This window comes from Pan troglodytes, chromosome 6, assembly GCF_028858775.2.
Source record: "Pan troglodytes isolate AG18354 chromosome 6, NHGRI_mPanTro3-v2.0_pri, whole genome shotgun sequence".
Lineage (NCBI taxonomy): Eukaryota > Metazoa > Chordata > Mammalia > Primates > Hominidae > Pan > Pan troglodytes.
The window spans coordinates 153122898-153148917 of record NC_072404.2 but is presented as its reverse complement, the minus strand read 5'-3'; the positions used below and the strand labels follow the sequence as shown (position 1 = coordinate 153148917).

The 26020-nt window shown below is 40.5% G+C and overlaps 1 protein-coding gene across 29 annotated transcripts in view; it reads left to right on the top strand.

The window, feature by feature from the left end:
- Positions 1–26020, top strand: part of DGKI (diacylglycerol kinase iota) — a 496276-nt gene that overhangs the window by 65515 nt on the left and 404741 nt on the right. For 2 of the 29 annotated variants that reach the window (XM_063815637.1, XM_063815638.1), the window contains exon 1: positions 9695–9916. The exons of the other annotated variants lie outside the window; for them this stretch is intronic. In XM_063815637.1, coding sequence (XP_063671707.1) covers positions 9873–9916 — 44 coding nt within the window. In that variant the 5' untranslated portion in view covers positions 9695–9872. Of the gene's footprint in view, positions 1–9694; positions 9917–26020 lie in introns of those variants that run through there. 29 annotated transcript variants of the gene reach the window in all.

Genomic DNA, 26020 nt, shown 5'->3' with positions numbered 1-26020 from the left:
CCATCTATCTCATTTCTTAGGTCTAGTAGTAATTGTTTTATAAATTTGGGAGCTCCAGTGTTAGGTGCATACGTATTTAAAATTGTGATATTTTCCGGTTGGACTTGTCTTTTTATCATTCTATGATGTCCCTCTTTGTCTTTTTTAACTGCTGTTGCTTTAAAGTTTGTTTTGCCTGATATAAGAATTGCTACTACTGCTGGATTTTAGTGTCCAGTTGCATGGAATATCTTTTTCTACCCCTTTGCCTTAAATTTATGTGAGTCCTTATGTGTCAGGTGAGTTTCCTGAAGACAGCAGAAACTTGGTTGGTGAATTCTTTATCCATTCTGCCATTCTGTATCTTTTAAGTGGAGCATTTAGGCCATTTACATTCAATGTCAGTATTGAGATGTGAAATACTATTCTATTCATCATGCTATTTGTTGCCTGAATACCTTGTGTTTTTTACACTGTGTTATTGTTATATAGGTACTGTGAGGTTTATGATTTAAGAAGGTTCTATTTTGAGGATTTGTTTCAAGATTTAGAGCTTCTTTTAGCAGTTCTTGTAATGCTGACTTGGGAGTGGCAAATTCTCTCAGCATTTGTTTGTCTGGAAAAGACTGTATCTATCCCTCATTTATGAAGCTTAGTTTCACTGGATACAAAATTCTTGGCTGGTAACTGTTTTGCTTAAGGAGGCTAAAAATAGGACCCCAATCCCTTCTAGTTTATATGGTTTCTGCTGAGAAATCTGCTGTTAATCTGATAGGTTTTTCTGTATAGGTTACCTGCTGCTTTTGCCTCACAGCTCTTAAGACTCTTTCCTTTGTCTGGACTTTGGATAACCTGACGACTATTTGCCTAGGCAATGATCTTTTCACAATGAATTTCCCAGGTGTTCTTTGAGCTTCTTTTATTTGGATGTCTAGATCTCTAGCAAGGCCAGGAAGTTTTCCTCCATTATTCCCTCAGATATGTTTTCCAAACTTTTAGATTTCTCTTCTTCTTCAGGAACACCAATTATTCTTGGTTTTGGACATTTAACATAGTCTCAAACTTCTTGGAGGCTTTGTTCATTTTTTAAAATTCTTTTTTCTTTGTCTTTGACAGATTGGGTTAATTTGAAAGCCTTGTCTTTGAGCTTTGAAATTCTTCCTTCTGTTTGTTTGATTCTATTGCTGAGACTTTCTAGTGCATTTTGCATTTCTGTGTGTCCTTGATTTCCAGAAGTTGTGATGGTTTCTTATTTATGCAGTCTATTTCACTGAAGAACTTTCCTTTCATATCCTGTATCACGTTTTTGATTTCTTTAAGTTGGACTACACCTTTCTCTGGTGCCTCCTTGATTAGCTTAATAGTCGGCCTTCTGAATTCTTTTTTTGTCAATTCAGAGATTTCATCTTGGTTTGGATCCATTGCTCATGAGCTGGTATGATTTTTCGGGGTGTTAATAATCTTGTTTTGTCATATTACCAGAATTGTTTTTCTGGTTTCTTCTCATTTGTTTAGACTATGTCAGAGGAAAGATCTGGGCTTCAAGGGCTGCTGTTTAGATTCATTTGTCCCACGGGGTGCCCCCTTGATGTGGTGTTCTCCCCTTTCGCCTAGGAATGGGGCTTCCTGAGAGCCGAACTGTAGTGATTGTTTTGCTAGCCACCCAGTGGAGCTACAGAGCTCTGAGCTGGTACTGGAGAGTGTCTGCAATGAGTCCTGTGATGTGATCCATCTTCAGGTCTTTCAGCTGTGGTTACCAGCACCTGCTCCGGTGGAAGTGACAGGGGAGTAAAGTGGACTCTGTGAGGGTCCTTGGTTGTTTTTGTTTAGTGCACTGGTTTTGTGTTGGTTGGCCTCCAGCCAGGAGGTGGTGCTTTCAAGAGTGCATCAGCTGCGGTCCTATAGGGAGGATGCAAACCTTCCCCAGGGATACCTGGTTAGTATTCAGGTTTCTCAGGTGGTGGACGGGGCCATAGAGCTCCCAAGAGATTATGAGCTTTGTCTTTGGCTACCAGGCTAGGTAGAGAAAGACCACTAGGTGAGGGCAGGGCTAGGCGTGTCTTAGCTCAGCCTCTCCTTCGGCAGGGCTCGCTGTGGCTGCTGTGGGGGATGGGGGTGTGGTTCCCAGGCCAATGGAGTTATGTTCCCAGGGGGATTATGGCTGCCTCTGCTGAGTCATACAGGTTGTCAGGGATGTGGGGGAAAGCTGGGAGTCACAGGCCTCACCCATCGTCCACACAGCCTGCAGTCCTAATGGCCGGTCTCACTCTCATCATGCCCCCACGACAGCACCAAGTCTATTTCCAGGCAGCCAGTGACCAGGGCTGAGAACTTGTCCCAGACCATGAGCCTTCCCATTGAGAAAGCAAGCAGACTCACAGTTTTTTGGTGTCTCAAGGAGTCTGCAGAGGTGATCTAGTTCGTTACTTGAAAGGGTCTGTGGATTTTCTCAGCTTTTCTGGTATGTTCCTACAGTAGTTCTTGGAGCAAAAGTTCATGGTGTGAGTCTCCACATGCTGCTCTGTCTGTCTGAGCAGGAGCTGCAAGCTATTCCTGCCTCCTATCCACCATCTTAATTGACAGTGGTAACCAAAATGTTTAGAGCCATTTTGACAGATTGAGGAATCACTGCTATTATTAAAATGTAGCACTTGAGATGACCATGCTCAACTCGTAGGATGCCATCATCAAACAGCTTTGCCTTCTCCCTCCATTTGTTCTTTAAACCTGCACAGTGGGACATGTCCTTCCCTGGCAATTCCGGTCACTCTTAGGCAATTAAAAAACAAAACAAAACAAAACATTCAGGTTAAAAACACCAGATAATTCAGTACCTGAAACGTCCAGCATTATGTACTGGCAAAAACACTGGAGTTGATTTAGAATTGAGCTTTCTTCCCTCTTCCAACAGGGGCCTGCCCCAGCCCTGCAGTCATGGAAGGAGAGTGGTCAGCTTCCCTCTTTCTCCTCAGTATTCCTTCACCCCTTTTCTTCTCTAGGCTAGCCTCAGTCTCAGACCCCATTAAATTGGGTTGAGAGAGAGGAGGAGGAAGGAAATATAAGGGAAACAGTAAAGTGCTTACTTAACTGCTGATGAATCGTTAGTCTAGTTTCAGTGCTTTCTGAATCTAGCAGATATGTAAGTTTACTTCTCTGTGGAGTTATTTTGTGTATTCTTTGCCCAAAAAGAACATACCCTCCCCCCATTGCTAAGGGTCTCATATCTGTAGTTCTCTGAGACAAAAACAATGCATTGCTACTGGGCTACACCTTTCCCGACCCTTAGGCTCCTGGCCACACCTCCAGCTAATTTCTGCTATGCCTTTTGAGTAGTACCTGAACAGTCCTGATATGGCTGTCTCAGATGCACAGCCCACACCTTGTTCATGGAAGACACTCAAATACCCTTTGCTTCTGCAAACTCTGGGAGTGCAACCACCTCTCCTAGATCCACCAACAAAACAGCCAGCAAGCCTAGATGCTATCATGTCTGATGTCAGATGTGGTTCAGACACAAATCTATTTGTCCCCCAAACTGTACAGACTGCTGAGGACAGATGTGAAGCCCTCTGTCTGCCTTTTTAAAGTCCCTCTTTCTTGACATGAGGTGAAGTGGCAAGCCCCACTAACCACTGGCTCTCCTTGATTGAAGGGTTGTGGACTCTCAACACATCAATAGCTTCCTTGAACAATCCCTCCAAAAATGTCCAATTCTTGATCCTTTTAAGGAATTATGAGTTTTATAAACAGTTTATAGCACCTTTTTTGGTAAATTTTGCAAAAGGTCTAGCTCTTTTAAAAAAATTATTTCTTGATGCTTCAAAGAAAATATTCACTGAAACATCATGTTATGTGAGCATCATTTTTCTACCCTCATTTAGAAAAAAGCATTTCTGACTAGTTGCAGAAAGAATTTTGTTACATGAATATAGAATTGGCTGCATCTAGGGATAGATTGAATGGATGACAAAGTGAAACCACGCTTTCTTTATGAAGGTTGTATTTTCACCTTCCTTGTAGACACCCTTCCTTTTCCAGGGTGCCCTTAGATAAACAGCTGTGCATCTTACAGGAATTGCTTACAATGATAGATTTCCCCTAAGCTCATGACTGCCAAATTTGTCTTTGTAGCCCAGACCTCTTTCTGAGATGCAGATCCATATATCTGATAGCTTACTCTACTTCTCTGATCAAAGTATTACAAGTTTAGCTCACATCATCATTACTCTAAATACCATTCCTCATTCTGAATATCTACTTGCCTTCATGTAATTTATCTTTAGTCTTAAGAAATGGTACTTAGAAACCCTTAGTTTAAATCAGAAAGTTGGGAGTCATCAACAGATTCTTAAGTTCTTGTCAACCATGCCACTTTAGCAATCTGGTGATGTCTCCGACCGCCTTTCAAAATAGTGTTTGTAAGAATACAGGACTACTATGGAAACCAATGATATGGAAACACAGTTCTGTTATGAATGACTTGGAATTCATGAATTGTTTTCCTTCTCATCTCTCACATTGATTCAGTATATCATTCACAGATCATCTCCTGAATAGCAGTCAGACTCATTTTATTTTCTCTATCTTCACTGATGCTTTCTTACTTCACTCCTTCATCATCTCTCACTGAATGACTGAAGTTTCATTTAAAAAACAACTTATACTGATAAATTTCAAATATAGACAAAGGACCCAAAATAATATAATGTACCCCATGTTGCTGTTACCTAGTTTTGCATTCCCACTCCCCACTCTATGATAATGATGAATTTATAGACTTTATTTTAAGTAAAACTTATAAACTGTCTTAGTCTGTTTTGTGCAGCTATAACAGAATACCACAGACTGGGTAATTCTTTTGTGAAATGTCTGTTCAAGTTTTTATTTTTGACTATTTTTAATTGTTTAAAAATGTTTATTAGTAGTTGCAGGAGTTAAAAAAATCTGGATACAAATCGATCATCAGATTCATGGTTTGGTAAATACGGTTTTCCAATCTGAAGCATACTTATTAATTTTCTTAATGTAATTTTTATAAGCAAAAACTTTTAATTTTTAAAAATGATATTATGTTCTATGTCCTTCTGAGAAATCTTTACTTATCTGCAAGTCATGAAGATCTTCTTCTGTTTTCTTCTAAAAATTTTATGTGTTAGCTTTCACACTTAGGTCTATGTATGATTCATCTTGAATTAATTTTTATGCTTGCTATAAGATAGAGGTTGAGGTTCATTCTTTTTTTCCATATGGACATCTAGCTGTTCCAGCATAATTTGTTGAAATTATTGCTTGCTTTATTGAATTTCTTTGGTGACTTTTTCAAAAATCAATTGACTATAGACTTGTACTATTTCTGGACTCTCTATTCTGTTCTGTTAATCTATTTTTCTATCTTTATGCCAATAACACCCTGTAGGTTTAAAGTAAATTTCAAGTCATGTGGTATGAATTCTCTATCTTTTTTCTGTTTTCAACATTAATGTATTCTGGATCCTTTACATTTCCAAATAAATTTTAGAATTAACATGTCAATTTTTATTTTCAGAAGCCCTGCTGGAGTTATGATTGGGATTTCATTGACTGAGACGATTAACTTGTATGTATAGTTTATTTTTTAGCCAGTGATTTGGGAGAGAGATTTATTTGCAGATTTTAGGGATCACTGCCTTTGTGACTTCTCCCTATTTAACATATTCCCCCTAACTTTCTGCAGTTTTGCCTTCCCCTAAGTTATCTGATACCTTGATCAAGTAAGGAAACTGAGGCTTTCTGCAACCCCACCTATGTGCAAATTGGGAATGCTAACAGGCAAATATTTGCAAACTTGCAAATTTCATTCATTGCAGTTTGTCTTTTAATGGTGGTCTCTGCTCCAGATTTTGCCTAACCATGTTCACTTTGTAGTGCCTTTGAGTAGTTTTTTTTTTTAATTGTCCAGATCTAAAAATTGTTATCTGTGGAACAATTGTTCTGACCTAGCTACTTTGCTATTAACAGAAGACAGAGCACCTCCTTCTTGCCTCCTCTTTCATCTCCCTGTAACACACCTGCCCATTGTCCCCTAAGTAAATCTTTCAAAAAAGCAAACCCAAGCAAACCATTTTCTGGTTGAAAGCCCATCAATGACTCTTCATTGCTTTCTCTCTGCTTTCTTATCTTCCTTTTTTAGATTCCTCCTCACTTATCCTATGCACTCTCTGGCTTTATTGAACCATTTGGCATTTCCTAGACACACCCTTCCCTTAAAAGTCTCCCCTTCTTGGGCTTATATCATGATCCTGACTAAAATGCCTCTATGTTCTTTGTAGCTGGGCTAACTCCTAGTTCTTCAAAAGTCAGCTCGAAGTACCAACTCATTGGTGAAAACTTCTGGGCTTTATTGAAAGTGGGCTACTCATACTTTCATATTTTCCTAATGTTTTTGTTATGTTTTAGTATCACAAAACTCATCAACTTATATTTAATTGTTTAATCACTTATTACACTGTGAGCTGTGTACACCTTGGTAGGGTCCATGTCTTACCTGTGATTGCCAATCGCCTAGTATTCTTGTTGAGGAAATAAGGGAAGGTGAATGGACTGAATAGCCACATGATGGTTGCATTTTAGCTGTATTTATGACTAAATTTTAGGTATCTGGTCATTCCCAAGTATTTTCCCTTTGTCTTCTCACTCATGGCACTGAATATTTAAATACCAATATGCGATTAACAAGGTAAAGTTAGAACCACAGAAATGCCTCAGTTATCCAGAGGAAAGCTTTCCAGGAGCCTCAGAAAATGAACCAGATGAAGACTTAAAAATCTATTTATATAAATAGAAGAATTCTTTAAAGAGAATAAAAGACATTGATGAGTCGAAAGCAGTGACATAGTAAATAACTAAAGAGCCAATGATGCCAATATTTCATCTGTAGAGATACGACTTAAAGTTTTATGAACACAAAGGAAAAGGCTGATTCTGATTTCAAAAATTAAGCAGCTCTTGAAGCTTTAATTGGCGTGGCTACAGTATGACACAGAGGAACACTGAGGGAGCTAGACCATAGCCGTCGCTGCTGTGAGACACAGGGAGCCAGAATCCTTTCACATTTTCCTGGACATGTCAACCTTTCTTTGTTTCTTTTTTGACTGCTACATAATCATATAGGCATTGCATACTTTTTATGGAGATTCTTTCTTGGTGGAATCCCAGTTTTAATTACTGTTTCCATGTGAGTTATTGTTGGTGAGCAGACAATGCCTTTTCCACTTTTTAAAATAATGCCATAGAATTCCATATTACTACCATGCATATATACTAAAGTTTCTCCTGCCTCATCCTTTTTTTTAACAGATTGGGGGGTTCTCACTCTGTTGCCTGGGCTGAAGCTCAGTGGCATGATCATAATTCACTGCAGCCTCAAACTCCTGGGCTTAAGCAATCATCTGCTCTAGCCTCCTGGTTAGCTAGGACTACAGGCATGTGCCACCATGCCCAGCTAATTAAAAAAAAATTTTTTTTTTTTTGGTAGAAACAGGGTCTTGCTGTGTTCCCCAGGCTGGTCTTGAACTCTTGGCCTCAAGCATTTCTCTTGCCTCAGCCTCCCAAACTGCTGGGATTATAGGCATCAGCTATCCTGCCTGGTCTTTTTAAAAGGCCTTTTCTTACAATTGATTATTATCTCATTACTCCTCCTTTTCTCGTGTATTTTTCTTCTCTTCTCCAGTCCATTTTTGCTTTGAGCCTCTCCCACATACACCTGCCCCCTCAAATATCTGTCATTTATCACAAGGGCTTTCTCATACTGTCATGCTTTAAGACACTGATAATCCACTTCTTCCATTAAGTTGCCCTGTACCAATCATAGATGATCGATTGCGTGGTTGTATGAAATAGATAATACAAAATGAAAAATGAACGTTTCTTCTTTAAGTACACCTTCCTCAGATACACCTCTTCCCCTACCCTCAGAGGTAACCACACTTAACCATTTTCTGTGTTGTGTAATCCTTCTATATTTTTTCTAAGCATCTATGAATAAACACACACACGTAAAGTAAGATGATGGTCAAAATGTTTAACCACTGCATGGTAATATAAAACTTAGCACTTAAAAATATGTTCTATTCTCTAGGAAGACCAAACTATATATAATTGCCTACCAGGTGATCTATGTTAGAGGTTAAATCATTCATCAAACTATTCCAATAATTTTCAAGGCATTTATTGATTTTTAATGGGTATAATCTTTTGTTTGATGCAGCTGTCGGTAGTTAAGTGATGTCCCTGTATCAACCATGATTTGAAACAGGGAAACACATCAATCTATTCCAATGATTCACTCATTGCATTATACTACCACTTGCTTCTTTCATTTAAGAATATACTTTTAGCTGGGCATGGTGGCTCACGCCTGTAATCTTAGCACTTTGGGAGGCCAAGGCAGGTGGATCACCTAAGGTCAGGAGTTTGAGACCAGCCTGACCAACATGGAGAAACCCCATCCCTACTAAAAATACAAAATTAGCTAAGCATGGTGGCACATGCTTATAATCCCAGCTACTCGGGAGGCTGAAGCAGGAGAATCGCTTGAACCCAGGAGGTGGAGGTTGCAGTGAGCCGAGATCACACCATTGCACTCCAGCCTGGGCAAAAAGGGTGAAAAACTCTGCCAAAAAAAGAAAAAAAAAAGAATATACTTTTGATATCTTTCCCTGTGAGACTATAATAAATCTACTTTATTGTATCTAATGATAGGATAGTATCCCATAATATGGATATAAGTTTATCTATCGAGTTCCCTACTGTTTAAATGTTTCCAGTGTTTTGCTATTACACGTAATGTTGCTAAAACATTCTCTTACATCTTTGTCTGCTTTGGTGCATACTTTTGTAAGATAGACTTATAGACGAGGAATTGTTGGTTCAAAGTAGATGTGCCAGTCAAGAATTTGCCCACTTATAAGTAACTACACACATCTTGTGTGCACATGCACCGACATACATATTATCACCTGAAAATATAAACCCAGATGCAAACACAGGTGAGCACTAAATTAATTCTAAAATTCATTTGAGGATTTGGCACCATGAAGTTGCATAGCCACATACTCTCAGGTAGACAAGACAGGGGAATGGCAGAGGTACCTTGGTAGAAAGTGAAGGAGAAGAAGAAAGGTTGGTGGTCCAGAGAAGTCAGTATTTCCTTGCCTGGAATGAGTGCCTGCCTATCGAATTTTGGTAAAACTTCTTGATTGTCATCCTTGTTTCATTACGGTCCTCCCAGGAATATTTTGCATTTTTCTAAGCGTTAAAGATCATAGCTTCGTGACTTAATCTTTGGACTGGATTTCCCCACTTATATGAGAATAACTAATAATGCCACATGGAGCACACCTTTTCAGGACTCAAGGAGTCTAAAAAAAAGAAAAGAAAAATGAGTCAGAACTTCTGCCTGTGAGTCTGAGTCAGCTTAGTGTGTTAAAAAAAAATAATAAAAAAAGAAAAGAAAAGAAAAAAACCCATGTGAGGAGACCTGCCTGGAAAAACTGCTGAATGGAAAGACTTGAGAACAGCTTATAGATATTGATGGCAGATGAAGAATTTTCATGTCTTTTCAGAAATGGTTAGCAGCCACTCATAACAGTCCTGTGACGTCACAGAAATCTTGACTCCTGCTTGTCTTTCTCGTTCTCCTTTAAGCCCTTCCCTCCTCCTTTTCATATAGGACCTTAACACAAGAGGGTCAGGAAGAGAAGAGAAGGGTTGCTCACAGGAGGAAAGAAGGCAAGGGGTGGCTGTTACTTTACCTGGTGGGCCATGTGTCGCTACAAATCAGGTGGTCTCTTTGGAGGAGATGCCACTCGGTAAGGGAGGCTTCCTGAGCACTCGACTACTACTAGCAACTCAGAATGTGGGACCGCTGGAAGGAAAAACACCCCTGGATGGGGCGAAGGTTGAGTTCAATTTTATTTTTTACTCTGTGTGTGTGTAGGGGGAGGGTAATGGGAAATGTGTGTTTTGCAGACACATTAACATAAGGAGAATAGCGGATGCGACTTTATTATCCTCATTCACGTAAAGGTGGACATTTTAATTTTTTTTTTACAGTAGGGAAAAAGAACCTTCTGAGTTGATTTGGTATAGTGGAAATTGCATGGAAATGTTTTCACAAACATGTAACCTTCTAAGAAAATCTCTCTTTGACTGACCTATTTCAAAGTTTGACTTTTTTTTTTTTTAAAACAGTTTGGAAAATAGGAGCTAACATGAATTGCCCCTTTTCCAACAGTGAAAATGTTTGTAATGTACCTTTTCATGTTGCTCTAATTATGACCGTAACTTCTTTTTTATTCAATCCTGAATCTGTTATATTTTAAAATTATATAAAATTATAAAACACTGGCCAAAATTAGTCACCCAGGAAATAGTATAAGGGACCCAGTTAAGAAAGTAAGTGTAAGTGACTGAAAAAGTTTGGTGACTTCTCATTGAGGCAGACTTGCTTATTTGTTTGTTAACCTCAGAAGTATTACCATACATAATGTCTATGGATTTAGATACATGATTTTTCTCACCTTCTAGACATCCACCTTGTTGTGATAGAAGGAGCATGGATTTAGAGTCAGGCAGCCTTGGATCTGAATCACTTTACTACTTCTGTGGCCCTTAGCAGGCTATATAGCTTCTGTGAGCCTCAGTTTCCTCATCCATAAAATGAAAATAATGTCTTCAGGTTAGTATTGTAACAAGGGATCATTCAGATTAACTTTGGAAAAGCTTTCTCCTATTAAGCATTTGGAAAACATGAGTTTCTATTTTTTTTTTGTATTTTGGTTATTATTATTGGCTTGGTTTTCTTTCTAGGCCTTGGGTTCTCCTTCACTTTATGTAGAATATGATCTTCTTGTAGTAGATAGATTTGAGTCCTGCCAACAGAATTTTTCTGAATTGGCTTCTTGTCTGTTCTTTACCAATAGCTGCCTATACAGTTCAGCTGCCTGATCAACATCTTGTCTCTCAATTCCTGTGTGCCCTCACAGATCTATTAAAGCATCCTGAGAAGAGGGTCCCTCAGAGTCACCAGGTTTCAGGGCTCCAGCTTTTCCTGGGGATCAGAATACCCCTTCAGATGCCAACACTCTAAGGCAGTAATGTGTTTCTCTGGCCAAACGCCTGATAGTATCTTCTTGGCAAGTTCATTATTTATTCCCCTTTACTGGTGTGAGGGTTTTCCCAAAGTGTCATGTCTTTGCAGAGTTTTTCCTACCCTTCCGTGCTATACGTGTGGTACCATTTTATGCATTTGTTTTTGCTAATATGAAATAAATCCCATTATAAATAATTCCAAGGGATTTTGCAGATGATTTTACTGTTCAGAATAAGAGGAGTGTTCTGTGAATCATGCAGCTGCTTTGGTACACAGTTTGTAGAAGTAAAATGTGGTATAATGTAATTGACCCATGGGTCCCTTCTTGTACAGAGTGTCACTTGCTGAGAAGTAAGCAAAAAAGGGAGTGCATTCCTGCATCTGGCAATTCACCCCCATCCTGCAAGAGTAACTCATAGAGCAGCTTATTCCATTGTGACACTGACTCACCCTTCCTCTCTCCACCCCCATTGTCTAGTTCTGATGTGTTCTGTCCCCACTAATTCTAGGGTCACACTGACTTATGCCTTCTTCATCCTAAGTGGAGAAGAAAGCTTGTCTGTGTTGATGAAAGTATGAAAATAGAAATGCCATAACTTTTAATGCAAACAATATATGTTTGTTGAATGTATGAATACAACAACTTGGAATAACTCCTGACAGTGTTTCCAAATATTTTGGGTCTATTTAAGTAAAGAGACATGAATAATTTGAAACTGGCATTCTTTTTCTTCTTCTTTTTTTTTGAATTAGCAATACATGTGATGAAACCTTAAAAACAAATTCTCATAGTTAAGAATGGTTGCCTTTAGTGAGCAGGATGGGGAACAGATCTGGGGGCTTAGGTCATTCATTATAAACCATTCTGCAGGCTTTCTTTTTTCTAACCAGATGTGTGTATTACTTTAATGTTTTTTTGATACCTCCCTTAAGTAGGCCCAGTCCAGTTTAAGTGCAATCTCTTGAGTGCCTCGTGTCAGACACTGTGCCGGTCACCCAGGGCTCCAGGGTGAATCAGGAATAGCTCTTACATGTGAATTCACAGTCTAGTTGGGGAGACAGAACAGACCAAAAGCAGATAATATTTAAATAACATGATGCTAGCTAAGAGAGAGGTAGCCATGGAGTTAAGTATCTTCCTCTCCATTTTATTCAGCCTTTTGTTTTAAAATTCTACCTTTATGATGTATTTCAACAGAGTTCTGTGTCATGATTTTGGATTTAGTGGAAAAAGAACAGAGGAGATTTTCTTGTTACCTTAATTTTCCCAGCATGGAAGATTTGGGAATGAAGAAGGATACTGCAAAGAGTGAGGCCTAAAATGGAAACCAGTCATGATTTTTATTTTGCTACTTTCTTTACGGACACGAATGCACACAGTGTAGAGCAGCCTTAACTCTGAATTGGAACAAGGTCGTGTAAGTGCCAGGACGTTATTTCCAGAAGCCCACAGCTGCTGATTCCTACACCCAGTGATTTCCACTGCCTTTTCATGATTCTGGAATTCCCAAGAACAGTGTCATCTTATTAGAAGGTATTTCCCAGTTCGAATTGGAGACAAACCAACCTTCCCTCACAGGCTGAGTCCTTCTGGTTTCACTGCCAAAGCTTCCAGACTCACCCAGGGTCTGTTAGACATATTTGAATGAATCTGTCAGATTGTTCAGTAGTTAATGAGGCCACACTTTTCATGAAGACCATAGTGGCATCATTTTGTGTACCAACAATTGTATCAAGTCATGATGATTTTTTAAATATCATTGAAATAATCATTAAAATATTATTGAGATAAAGATGCATGTTTATCAGTGTCTATTTATTCCTTTCTCTTGTTTAAGAGAGAATTTACTTAGATGTGTACAAAACTGCTTTCTGGCATACTTAATTTTATGGGTTTCTGATTTCCACATCACTGAAAGTATCTGGAATACCTATGATGCAATGTGAATCTTGTTTCCACTAACTAGTAGGTAAATGCTTTGTTAGAGATTTAAGAAAGTTGGCAGGGCACGGTGGCTCACACCTGTAGTCCCAGCACTTTGGGAGGCTGAAGCGGGTGGATCACCTGAGGTCCGGAGTTTGAGACCAGCCTGGCCAACATGGCGAAACCCCATCTCTACTAAAAATACAAAAATTAGCTGGGCATGGTGGCACGCACCTGTGATCCTAGCTACTCAGGAGGCTGAGGCAGGAGAATCGCTTGAACCCGGGAGGTGGAGGTTGCAGTGAACTGAGATTGTACCACTGCACTCCAGCTTAAGTGACAGAGGTGAGACTCCATCTCAAAAAAAAAAAATAAAAATAAATAAATAATGAATATAATTGCAAAGATAAAACGTAAACCCAGATTGGGAATAAGAAGCAGAATTATACCAAAATGGAAGCTGACGATCACACAGATTCACTCTTTATTTACTCATTCAAAGCTTGCCTCACATACCATAGGTAAAGTGGGTAACTCTTTCTGATTTTTTTGGTTCACTTCAAGACTATATGATCTTGAAATTTTAAATAAATAAGCTAAAAAGGCCCTAAAATATTTTATTAAAACCCACTGAGTATAATTTATTGATTTTTATAAAACTAATTCTTTTTTTTTTTCTGTTTTACTTATAAGTTTTGGGATATGTGTGTAGAATGTGTAGGTTTGTTCCATAGGTATACATGTGCCATGGTGGTTTGCTGCACCTATCAACCCATCATCTAGGTTTTAAGCCCCTCATGCATTAGGTATTTGTCCTAATGCTCTCCCTCCCCTGCCTCCCACCCCCAGACAGGCCCTGATGTGTGTTGTTCCCATCCCTGTGTCCATGTGTTCTCATTGTTTCACTCCCGCTTATGAGAGAGAACATGCAGTGTTTGGTTTTCTGTTGCTGTGTTAGTTTGCTGAGAATGATGGCTTCCAGCTTCATCCATGTCTCTGCAAAGGACATTTCTTTTTTTATGGCTGCATAGTATTCCATGGTGTATATGTGCCACATTTTCTTTATCCAGTCTATCATTGATGGGCATTTGGGTAGGTTCTAAGTCTTTGCTATTGTAAATAGTGCTGCGATAAACATACATATGCATGTGTCTTTATAGAACAATGATTTATAATCCTTTGGGTATATACCCAGTAATGGGATTGCTGGGTCCAATGGTATTTCTGGTTCTAGATCCTTGAGGAATCGCCACACTGGCTTCCACAATGGTTGAACTAATTTATACTCCCACCAACAGTGTAAAAGCATTCCCATTTCTCCACAGCCTTGCCAGCATCTATTGTTTCCTGACTTTTTAACAATTGCCATTCTGACTGGCATGTGATAGTATCTCATTGTGGTTTTGATTTGCAGTTCTCTAGTGATCAGTGATGATGAGCTATTTTTCATGTTTGTTGGCCGCATAAATGTCTTCTTTTGAGAAGTGTCTGTTCATATCCTTTGCCCACTTTTTGATGGGGTTGTTTTTTTTTCTTGTAAATTTGTTTAAGTTCCTTGTAGATTCTGCATATTAGACCTTTGTCAAATGAGTAGATTGCAAAAATTTTCTCCCATTCGTAGGTTGCCTGTTCACTCTGATGGTAGTTTCTTTTGCTGTGCAGAAGCTCTTTAGTTTAATTGGATCTCATTTGTCAATTTTGGCTTTTGTTGCAATTGCGTTTGGTGATAAAACTAATTCTTAATTGTTATCACTCAGTGAATGGTACTAGTTTGATCTTCCCTTGCTGATTAATCCAGTTCTTTCCAGTTCACTTGAAACCCATTTCTTTGACTCAGATAGCTTTCACTTTAATTCCAAATTTTCAGGGACATTTGGTACCAAACTCTTCTTACAGAACTTTACCCTCGACCACCATTGCTGGATCTGCCACAGTCAGAGTTCATCTACTGGGTCTAACACGTCCCGGCTTCTTTTGCATTTTCTCCCGTGTCTCCCTTGGGTGTCGCAGAAGCAGCAAAGATTATTATCATGTAGTAGGGCTCCGTAATCAGAATGCGAAATCCCTATGCATAAATGCTGTCTTTTCTCAGAATTTCCTGACCCACTTTCTATTTTCTGAGAAGACAAAATTGACTTTTTTTTCTGACTTCTTCAGAAATCTCTTATAGTGACTGGTATTTTCATCTGCTGGCACCTCTGACAATGACTATTACAACGTGCCTCAGAATACAGATTGCTAACACCTCATCTTCTAAAAGAAATGCTTCCTCTGTAAAAGTGTTTTCTCTGATGAAGCCGCCATATAGACCATTGAATAGGAACTGCAGAAGACTCCGGAACACAATTTGATAGCCGTTCAGCCAAGCGGCCGCAATTTATTTTGTCCCCGAGTGTGAAGGAGGCAGCCCAAAGAATGTTGGCTCTGGAGGAGGAAGGCAAGGATATGGGGAAAGAGGGGCCAGAGAAGGGCAGGATGGGGCAAAGATTCAGGACACCTTATGTAATGAGGCACAGTGTGATTCTGCCCGGGGCCTGTACGTGCATGCAGTCGGGTTGCCTCCCTTTCCCCTGGCAATGTGCCCTTTGCTTACTTTTTGTTTGGTTTTAAAGCAGCTGGAAAGGATATTTTTTGCTCAGAATTGGTGCTTAGCTTTTGCAGAAGCTGCTTCTTGAGAGTCGTCTCTTGTCATCCCTCTGGGTTTTAGCTCAGTGTGACGAAGCTATTTAAAATATGTGTGTTTTTAAATGATTCTAAAAATAAAGTATTCACATTGTTATGCCTCACTCCCTCCCCACTATTGAGTCCTGCTCCCCTGACAGCAACTTTCCATTTCTCTAGCTTATCCTTCTGGTATTTATTTATATCTGTGTTTCTAAATACTATGTTTATACTATGATCATTTGGTTTGCCAATTGTAGACATTATCTGTTAGGTTGGTGCAAAAGTAATTTTGGTTTTGCCAAGATGATAGTATTAGGTACCGACCTAATACTATCATCTTTCTATGAGATGGTACCATTTTAGATGAACATCTGTGTCCCCTTAACATCCTCCCACTTTCTGTAGCTTCCTCATATATGTACATCAAAGTTCTTGGTTAGACTCATGATCAGATTATTTGTTTTTTGTTTGTTTGTGTTTGTTTTGTAGAGACAGGGTCTTGCTGTGTTGCCCAGTCTGGTCTTGGAGTCCTGGCTTCAGGTGATCCTTCTGCCTCTCATACTGGAATATTATATAATATTTTTAAAAATAGCTCACCTTTATTATGTATTTTCTGGGTACAAGACACTGTCGAAGAGCTTTAGACATGTATTAACTAATCTTCATAGCAACCATGTAAAGCAGATACTGTTATTCTTTCCATTTTGCAGATATGGACATTGAGACCTGGGTTAACTAACTTTCCAAAGTCATATAGGTAGTAGCTGGTGGAGCCAGACTTCAAACCAAAGTAAACCAGGCTCCAGAGTCTACTTTTAACCACTACACTTTTTAAATGATTAAGATTTTACAAATACTATTTATAGTGGAGCCACATGTATATTATTATCTCTTCTCCTTCTCTTCTCTTCTCTTCTCTTCTCCTTCTCTTCTCTTCTCCTTCTCTTCTCTTCTCTTCCTCTTACTCTTCCTCTTCCTCCTTCTCTTCTCTTCTCTTCTCTTCTCTTCTCTTCTCTTCTCTTCTCTTCTCTTCTCTTCCCTTCTCTTCCCTTCTCTTCTCTTTTGGAACTCTTATTAGATGGAAGTTGTATGTCCTGAATTTATCCTCTAATTTTCTTACCTTTATCTCTTCATTACCTTTGACCTACATTCTGGGAGATTGCTTTAACTTTATCTTGTAACTCTTACCAAAGAGTTTTTTTTCCCCTGTGACACTTTAAAAGCCCAGTAGCTGTTTCTTATTTTAGTTCTGTTCTTTTATTTTTCAGTTCTTTCTTCCTAATTGAGTACTTTGGCCCTGTCTTTCATACTGGTGGCTTTCCTGCAATGGCAGGAGATCTGCAGCCATCGGGTCACATACATGAACAAGGCTCTGAAGAGCTGACAGGATACCTTCCGTGGGTGGCCCAGGCTCATCTGGCAGTGGCCCCCCCATCAGGTCACAGACATGAATAAGGCTCTGAAGAGCTGATAGGACACCTTCTGTGGGTGGCCCCAGCTCATCTGGTAGTGGCCCCCCACTGCAGAGTGGTCTAGGATCACAGATCTGTTCAGTTGGAGGATCCTCAGATGTCAGCATCTGGAAGCTTTTCCCTTGGGCTGGCCAGAATCTCCATAATAGAACCACCCAGACTTGTTCCTGGGGCTGTACACCTGCTGCAGGTGTTGTGGGAGCCAAGTCTGGAGTGGGAAACAGAAAGATCTCATTGTGGGTGTTGACTTTCACTCAATTCTCTCTTTTCAGACTCACGTTTACCTATGCACCACCCTCACCACCCTGCAAGCCCTCCCTATTTGAGTCCCTAGTTCCTGAGGATCCCTCTTTCAATTTCTCTAGAAAAAGAAATTCCTCCTGTCCTGCCCTGGGTGTGCTGAGTGGGAAGGAGGGAATAAGAAGATTCTCTTTGCCCTGGAGGAAGTCCATGACATTTCCAATTCCTCCTCCAATTCCTCAGCTTTTCTGAGGGGCTCCGTGCAAATTGGCTTGCTTTTTCTTGGTTTTGCTCTTTGAGATTTGTAACTTTCTTTGTGCTAATAGGTTAGTAATAACTTGTCAATTCACTTTCCATCTTCCAGAAGACTGTTAACATTTATTTCTACCTCTCCATTTCTCTGTGTCCTTGTGGAACTTTACTTTTTAAAAAAACTTAATTACTTTCATTATGTTGGAGGTTGGGAAGGGAGTAGAGATGAACATCATGTTGACACAACCATACTTGATGGAAGTCCGATTAGATCACCATTGGAAATATTTGTTTCTTAGAGTTTGCTTCATTTTCCTGTTAGGCTGGAGGATCGCATGATATTTGTCTTAGAATAACGGGAGGGTTCACTTTTCGTTTTGTTTGAGCTTTCCTGGTGTATACCTTTCTTTCTTTCCTCTTAGGATCGTAAGTCCTGAATAATCTTGTTCTAGCTCTTTTCTCCTCTTATCTTCATCTGTAAATGAAAGGGGCGGAGAGCTGGTTTCAGGCAGGAACTAGATCTGACATTTAGGAAATCTCCTGTTCAGGTAGCTTCTCTTGGCCTTTTCCTTTCAGTGGTATTTTCTGAAAACCTGACTTGCCATACTGATTTAAATGCCTGATACCAGTGTAAGGTATAGATGTGACTTCTCCTAGGAACATAGATAAAGCTTTGGGGGTGAAATTGACAATAGAGCGTGTCTCCTTTCTCTCTTTAGCCAGTGGGAAGGTTGGGTGACTTGGGGCTGCAGGCTTCCGGGAGGCCTCCATATCATATGCTGCCTGTCCTTAGAGTCCATCCAGACCTGAGGGCTACTTAGCTGAATTGTTTAGTAAACGACGTGGGATTCAGCTGCATCATCTCTACAAAGACTCTCATGTTGACTTATCATTACAAAGGGCTGATGGTGGCAGTGGTTCTAAACCTTGACAAGTGAACAGTTTCTGCAGGAAGGCTCTTTGGAAGACTGTGACGTCACAGACAAGACAAGGAATATCATTAGTGAGGTCATTTTAAAATTCTCAGATCTTGGACTTGCTCTGGGCAGTGACTTTGCCAGCAAGTTGGAAGAGGGCACAAGAAGTGTGCTCATCAAATTTGTGGCAGACACAAAACTGGAAAGGATGGCCAATGTAATCGATGACAAAAACAAAAATATGTCTCAAAATGATGTAGATATGCTGGAATGCTGGGTTAAAAATAACACAATGACATTTCAAAGGGATAAATGTAAAATCTTATTTTGGAATAAAAAAATCAATAATACATAATGGTGGGAGAAAAAAATCTACTGGCAGTAGTTCTGGTAGAGAAAGACACTGAAGTTTTATTTGACTAAAAGCTCAGTATAAGCCACTAAATCTGACTGAGGCAACTAAAAAGCTGCATTAATGGAACGTTAATGTATTGAACTCAAGAAGTAACACCCCTCTTCAATGGTTGGACTGCACCTGGCGCCTCATGTTTGCCCAGAGAAGGGCAATTAGCAGGTGCCTGAGGGTCTGGAAGCATGTCTCAGGAGAAACCATGGAAGGAACTGAGTATATTCAGATGGAAAAGAAAACTGTCTTCTCCTTATTAGCTGTGAAACTTTAGGCAAGTTACCCTGGAAGCCCCTGTAGCCTCTTGGGTAAAATGTGGAAGGAGACCATTTCTCTGTGATATAGGTAGGGGGCAGAAAGCAGGAAGTACTGGAGGAAGAGATTGGAGTGGTAGGAGGTGGGGATGGGATTGAGAACATAATCATAGCTCAGGATAAGGCATTCACAGTTTATCCTGAGCTGCAGGAAAATAATATGGGCACTGTATTATCTTTCAAACCAGCACATTCAGAGTGAAAGCCAGGCTTATTCAATACAACAGGACAAAAGGTACCAACTAGGGCTGTTGCAGGTACCCTAGACAAACCAGGAGGAAAGGCCATACTGCCGAAGAGCACTGTCAGTAGAGGACATCTGCCTTTTGGGGTGGTGAGTGGTCTGCCTTTGGAGGCATCTAAGCAGGGCTTGAATGAACTTCTCTTGTGGACCAGCACAAGAGAAGTTGGGTGGAAATGAACGAAATGAACTTTCAGATCCTTATTGAGTACTGCTACAGGGGATGCTATGTTAGAGAATATATGAAACAAATTAAACAGGAGCCATCCTGGCTCTCTGCAAATTCTTTTAGATGTGTATATTTGGCAAAAAGAGGGCAGAAAAAGGAACTCTGACCCTTTCTCAATGTAAAAGTTCCTTCTGAAGGATGAAATTAACTTAAAGGTTCAGAATCTGTTCACCTGGAACAATAATTCTGGTGTGCTCAGGAAGCTTTTTAAAAACACAGCTTCCCAGGGTGCCACCCTGGACAAAGAGTCAGAGGAGGGGAGGGGCACTTTAAGGAATATGATCTGTCCTAGGGCAACACCGTTCACATCTAGGGTGAGCATCCACCTACTGCATATTTAGTAAATATTCATGGGCTCTGGGCCTACATCTGTGATAGCATCTGATCAAAGTCCATGTGGGAGCCATCACTTGACACTTTTAGGGGCTTAAAATAAATGTTGTGACAATATGCAAACACTGAACAAATGCCAAAGCAGGTAGACGACCTGTCCCTTATTTAGCGGTCTGTTTTTCAGGCCTAGACTACCCTATCCTTACTGGTTAGAAGTATTACAGCATGCTTTGCTAATTATTACAAGAGACTGAAAATTGCTCTATGTGGAGGTTGAGGCCTTATTGGAGACTTGGAGCAGACAGGCATGGCCTGAAATTCTCTCTGGATGAGGAAGGTGTAAGGAAACACTGGCCTGAGCTACATGAGTCAAAACTTTTTAGCCCAGATGAATTACATTCTAGATACAGAGAGAAGCTATAGAATTACTATTTAGAATCTTTGGAGAATCGTGGATAATAAATGGGACAGGAGCTGGAAAGCTGAGATAGGCAAACATTTTCTAAGTTTTCAAAAATGAGGATACTTTGGATTTCACACACTGTAGATGAGAGAATCTGACATAATTTCCATAAAACATTCTTGAACAGGTTATGAAACAAGCAGTTTGGGAGTCGTTGGACAGGAGATGAGTGATCCCTAAATGCAAACACTGGCCCACTGAGAATGTTAAGCCAAAGCAGCATGATTTCTTTTTAGGAAAATTAAAGTTGCAAAGCCTTAAATAGAGCAAATACAGCAGATGTGGCATATCTAGGATCCTGCGAGACATTTGAGGTGTGTGTCAGTTCACACCCGTAGCTTCCTGGACAAGGCTGGTGCATATAAATTGTATAATAGGACAGTCAGATAGTCAGATAGCATCATTCTTGTTTGAATGGCCTCTCCGGTATTTCACAGGCAGGCAGACATTTGACGGTAGTCATTCTGTTGCCTATAAAAATATAAAAGTGTCCAGTCCTTTGCAGTCCTTACCATACCACTTGAGTGAATGAGTACCTAACCAGAGAGAATTCTCATGTGGACTCTGTACCTTGGCCCCTGATTTGACACTTTTCATCAGCAATTTAGATGAGAATAAAGAGAACATGGAAATCAAAATGCTAAGTGATATGAAATTGGGAGGGAAAATGAATACTTTGGATGAGGCCATAAGGTTTTGAACAGATATGAATAGCTGGACAATGGAGCTAAAGCCTACTGGAATCATTCTTTGTCACTCAGTCCACAATATTAAATTCCCTATTTGTCTGGAACAGGCTAGGTGCTGAGATCAGGAGATGTGCATGCTATAGCAAGGAGAGCAGGAGGCAGACGTATCCTGTAATACTTTGGTGGAGGTCAGCCCAGGATGCTATAGGAGCACACAATGAACCAGATCTCATGAAAGCTTGAGGTGGGTAAGGGCTTGGGGAGAGCTATTGAACCGAGCAAGGAGATCAGATATCTGGAGAAGGTGATATTTGAATGGTTTTGAAAAAAAGGAGTTAGCTGTGATCCATGCTGGGGTGAGGGTGTTCCACATTCAGGCAGCAACTATAATGATGTCATAACCAGGACCTGGGTGTGAGACAACATGGAAAACCAATTTGCAATGCTCATCAATGGCAGAGAACTGGAAGAGAGAGAGGTGTTACATATTTTTCTCACTTTAGTGTTCCCTGCTGCTGGAGTATAGAATGTGAGAAAGACTCTAGGGATACTCTAAAAAGGAGCAGTTGTAACATAAAGGGCATGTTCTTTTATCTTAGAGGCCAGCATTTTCCAAACTTACCTGATCATTAGAATCACTTGGTCCTTGTTACAAATGTTCTCAGGCCACTTTCTTGGCAAATATGATTTCAGGTGTGTCAGAGTGTTTCCCAGGAATCTATTAAGAAGATCGCTAGTTAAGTTTGGGATATACTGTTATAGACATGGGGAACTATTGGAGATTTAATATCAGGAATGAACTGGTCACATTGGCATTAAAGTGGGCTGTTCTGGCTACCGTATATGGAATGATTTGAGAGGGGTAAATACATTTGATACTCTAGGCCAGAAATAATGAGAAATAATTAAGAAAATCAGTAATAGTAGACAGCTGTTGGCTTGAGAGAGACTGAAGTGGAACCAAGTGGGTTTAATTACTACCTGGACTTAGAAAATGAGGGATGAGGATGAGGTGATTGACGGTACTAGTTTTCAGGCTTGGGCTTTTAGGTGGTGCCATTTATTGGGATAGAATCTTGCTTCGGTCAAGTTGAGTTTAGGCTGCCTGTGAGACATTGAGGTGGAGATATACAGTAGGCAGATGTATGGGTCTGGAGTCTAGGAGAGAAGTCTGGAGGAACATAGAGATTTGTGGGCCCACCATCTACTGGGGTAGTTAAAGCCTTGGGTATAACTCAGATTGCTTAGTGAGAATGTTTAGTTGAGAGGAACAGATGGTCCAGAACAGGAATCTGTGGACTATTCTATGAAAGAAAGCTAATGAGGCTTTCAAATGGGAGCCCAAGGGGGAAAATACAGGGAAAGAAGAAGAAAGAGGAGAACATGGTGAAGAGTATCAAGAGGAAGAGATCGCTGAGTGCTGCTGAGGGATTCAGGTAAGAAAATAGTCATTAATGATTTCTGTGTACTTTCTTTGAGTGAGCACTGCTGTGGTTGTTTTACAAATGTTGTCTTATTTAATCACCACAATAACCAGGTGAGGTAGCCCCTGCTATTTACGTCAAGGAAATATGGGGAAACTGAGGCAGCAGAAAGGGTAAATAACTTGACTAAAGGCACAAAGTTGATAAATGCCAGGGCCAAGATTTGAACATAAATGAAAGGATGCCGAAGTCCTGTGTGTTGACCACCACAATCACTTGTTAGGAAACACAGTGGCAAAAAGGCTACAAAGGGCTTGCAGAATTTAACAACAGGGAAGTTCTTCATAACCTTGGCTCTGGCATGGTCCTGAAGCAAACCACCGTGCAGTGGCTTAAAGGCAAAACAGACAGAAAGGGGAGATGACTTTCCAAAAACGTGAGTGGCTGGTTATCAAAGGGTAATACGGGCCAACTAGGGATGTTGTTTTAAGATGGGAAATTGTGTTTCAATGCTGAGAGGAAAGAGTAGGTAGAGAGAAATTGGTTTAAGATTCAAGAGAGGAAATTTTGGTTGAATTAAGATCTCTAAGGAGGCATGGGATAACAGAGTGCAGAACAGCCTAAAGGGAATTGCCTGGACTAGAGATGGAAATGTCATCCCTCTGGACCGGAAGGAAGGAGGGATATAACATAAGGATGCAAGAGGAGGGGAAGGATTACCTCTTTGAAGCAGGATGTAAGGTCTTATTCTGAGGGGTGGCTTGTTGGGTGAAGTGGTATTAGTGGACCTCAGCAGGCCCATCTAATAACTTTAGCCATCAGCTTCTTTTTGCCAACCGAGATGGTTCCTATTGGACTTCCCCCTTCTGGCTCTCCTCTCTCCCTTTCTCCTCCATTTCCGGAGCCTGTGTAGAACCTTCATTTTCAATCACTGCTTGTTGCTGTCATGAGTGGTGCTTTTCCATTCGGGAACAGAAAAGAAACCCTCCCGATAAAATCCAGTAGACTAGAGTGGGGTAGGGGGAAGGAGCAGTGATTACTGTTCTTTCCTTTTATCCCTCAGGGAAAGAAGGGGACGAAGATGGGGTGGGAGGGAAGTAGTGAAGGCCACAGAGGTAGGAAGAACCAGGAGGTGGGCTGGAGCAGAGCCAGCTTGTTTAGCAAGCAAAGCAGATAAAGATTAGAGTAACCATGACAACAGGCTACTGGCAAAGGCGCTCAGCATTTGGGGAGGAGAGAGGGAGGTGGAATGGCTTGGCTGGGTATAAGCCCAGAGTTTTGGAAAATGCCGTTTCTTCCCGCAGGGCTCTTGGCTGTTAGAGAAATCACCATAGTCACCAACAGTGAGTGCAAGGGAAAGAAAGGAGAGGGCCCGCAGGAAAGATTAGTAGGTGAGGTGGGCTCTGCTGATTCAAAGAAAGAGGGAGTGACTCCTCTGTGACTGGAGGCACAGAAGAGGATTAGGAGGATTCCGTGTCGATTGCCTCAATTGCCTCAGTCTATCTGTGTGTCTCAGGCTACATATATTTTTCTGTTTAGCTCTATTTTCTCACTCACGCTATGGTAGCAAAGGCGCCACAACTAGTATGCCTTTTTGTTTCTAGTTTTTCAGGATACCACATTTTTTACTTCTGGAGAATGAGGCATGAGAATATCAAGACTCTGTTTTTAATTTTTTTCTGAGGATGCTCAAAGTGTGTGTGAGGGAGGGAGGGACAAAAAGGAGGAGAGAGAAACAGAGAAAGAAAGGGAGAATGAGTTCATCTTGGTGTAAACTCTTCACCCAGCCTAGGCCTGTAATTAGTTAAGAATTTCTTGGAAATCTTTTTCCCTTGTTCTATTGCCACCCACTTCTATAGCTGCTTGAGAATCTCTATCAATAAGAATGTAGAAGGGCTGGGCGTGGTGGCTTACGCCTGTAATCCTAGCACTTTGGGAGGCTGAGGCGGGCAGATCATCTGAGGTCAGGAGTTCGAGACGAGCCTGGCCAACATGGTGAAACCCCGTCTCTACTAAAAATACAGAAATTAGCCAGGCGTGGTGGCAGGCGCCTGTAATCCCAGCTACTCGGGAGGCTGAGGCAAGAGAATCGTTTGAACCTGGGAGGCGGAGGTTGCAGTGAGCTGAGATCGTGCCATCGCACTCCAGCCTGGGGGACAAGAGTGAGACTTTGTCTCAAAAAAATAAAGAGAAAAAAAAAAAGAATGTAGAGCAGCCATAGAAAATAATGAAATTATGTCATTTGCAGCAAAATGGATGGAGCTGGAGGCCATTGTCTCAGTGAACTAAGATAACTAAGTGAACTAAGAAATAGAAAATCAAATATTGTGTGTTGTCACTTATAAGTAGGCGCTAAACAGTGGATACACATGGACATAAACATGAAAGTAATAGACACCGAGAGCTCCAAAAGCTGAGGGAGTAGGAGAGGGAGGGGGTTGAAAAATTACCTGTTGGGTACAATGTTCACTGTTTGGGTAATGAGTATACTTGAAGCCCAATACCCACCAGTATGCCATGTACCCATGTAACAAGCATGCACATGTATCCCCTGAATCTAAAATAAAATTTAAAAAATTTAAGAAGAATATAGATACTTTTAACATCTGTGAATATAGTTGTTCCTTTGTGAGTAAGCCCAAAGCACCTATATGGGAAAAGTAAAAAAATGGTATGATTACAAACAAATGGTGCTTTAGGTTTGAGTATCTATCTCCTGATAACACCCAGTGTGATCTTGCCCAAAAAAGCACCAGCACTGTTGGGGAAGGACATATCACACTTTTCCTTAGTCTGATACGTCAGACTGAGATATATATATATATATATATATATATATATATATATATATATAATTTATTTATTTATTTATTATTATTATTTTTGAGATGGAGTCTTGCTCTGTCACTTAGACTTGAGTGCAGTGGTGCAACCTTGGCTCACTGCAACCTCTGCTTCCCAGGTTCAAGTGGTTCTCCTACCTCAGCCTCCCGAGTAGCTGGGATTACAGGCACCCACCATCATGCCCGGCTAATTTTTATATTTTTAGTAGAGACGGGGTTTCATCGTGTTGGCCAGGCTAGTCTCAAACTCCTGACCTCAAGTGATCTATCCACCTCGGCTTCCCAAAATGCTGGGATTACAGGCGTAAGCCACCGCACATGGCCTCTGAGATATGTTTTTAATATAAAGTGTATCACAAGCATGGCTTTGAGAGGAGAGTCCACTCCCTTCCTTTTCTACCAGACTACTACTTCATTGCCTACAGAAATGGATGCTGGAGCTACCACTTGGGCCAGGACCTGAGTCCCAGAATGAGCCCATAGCTCACCCAGGGGCTCA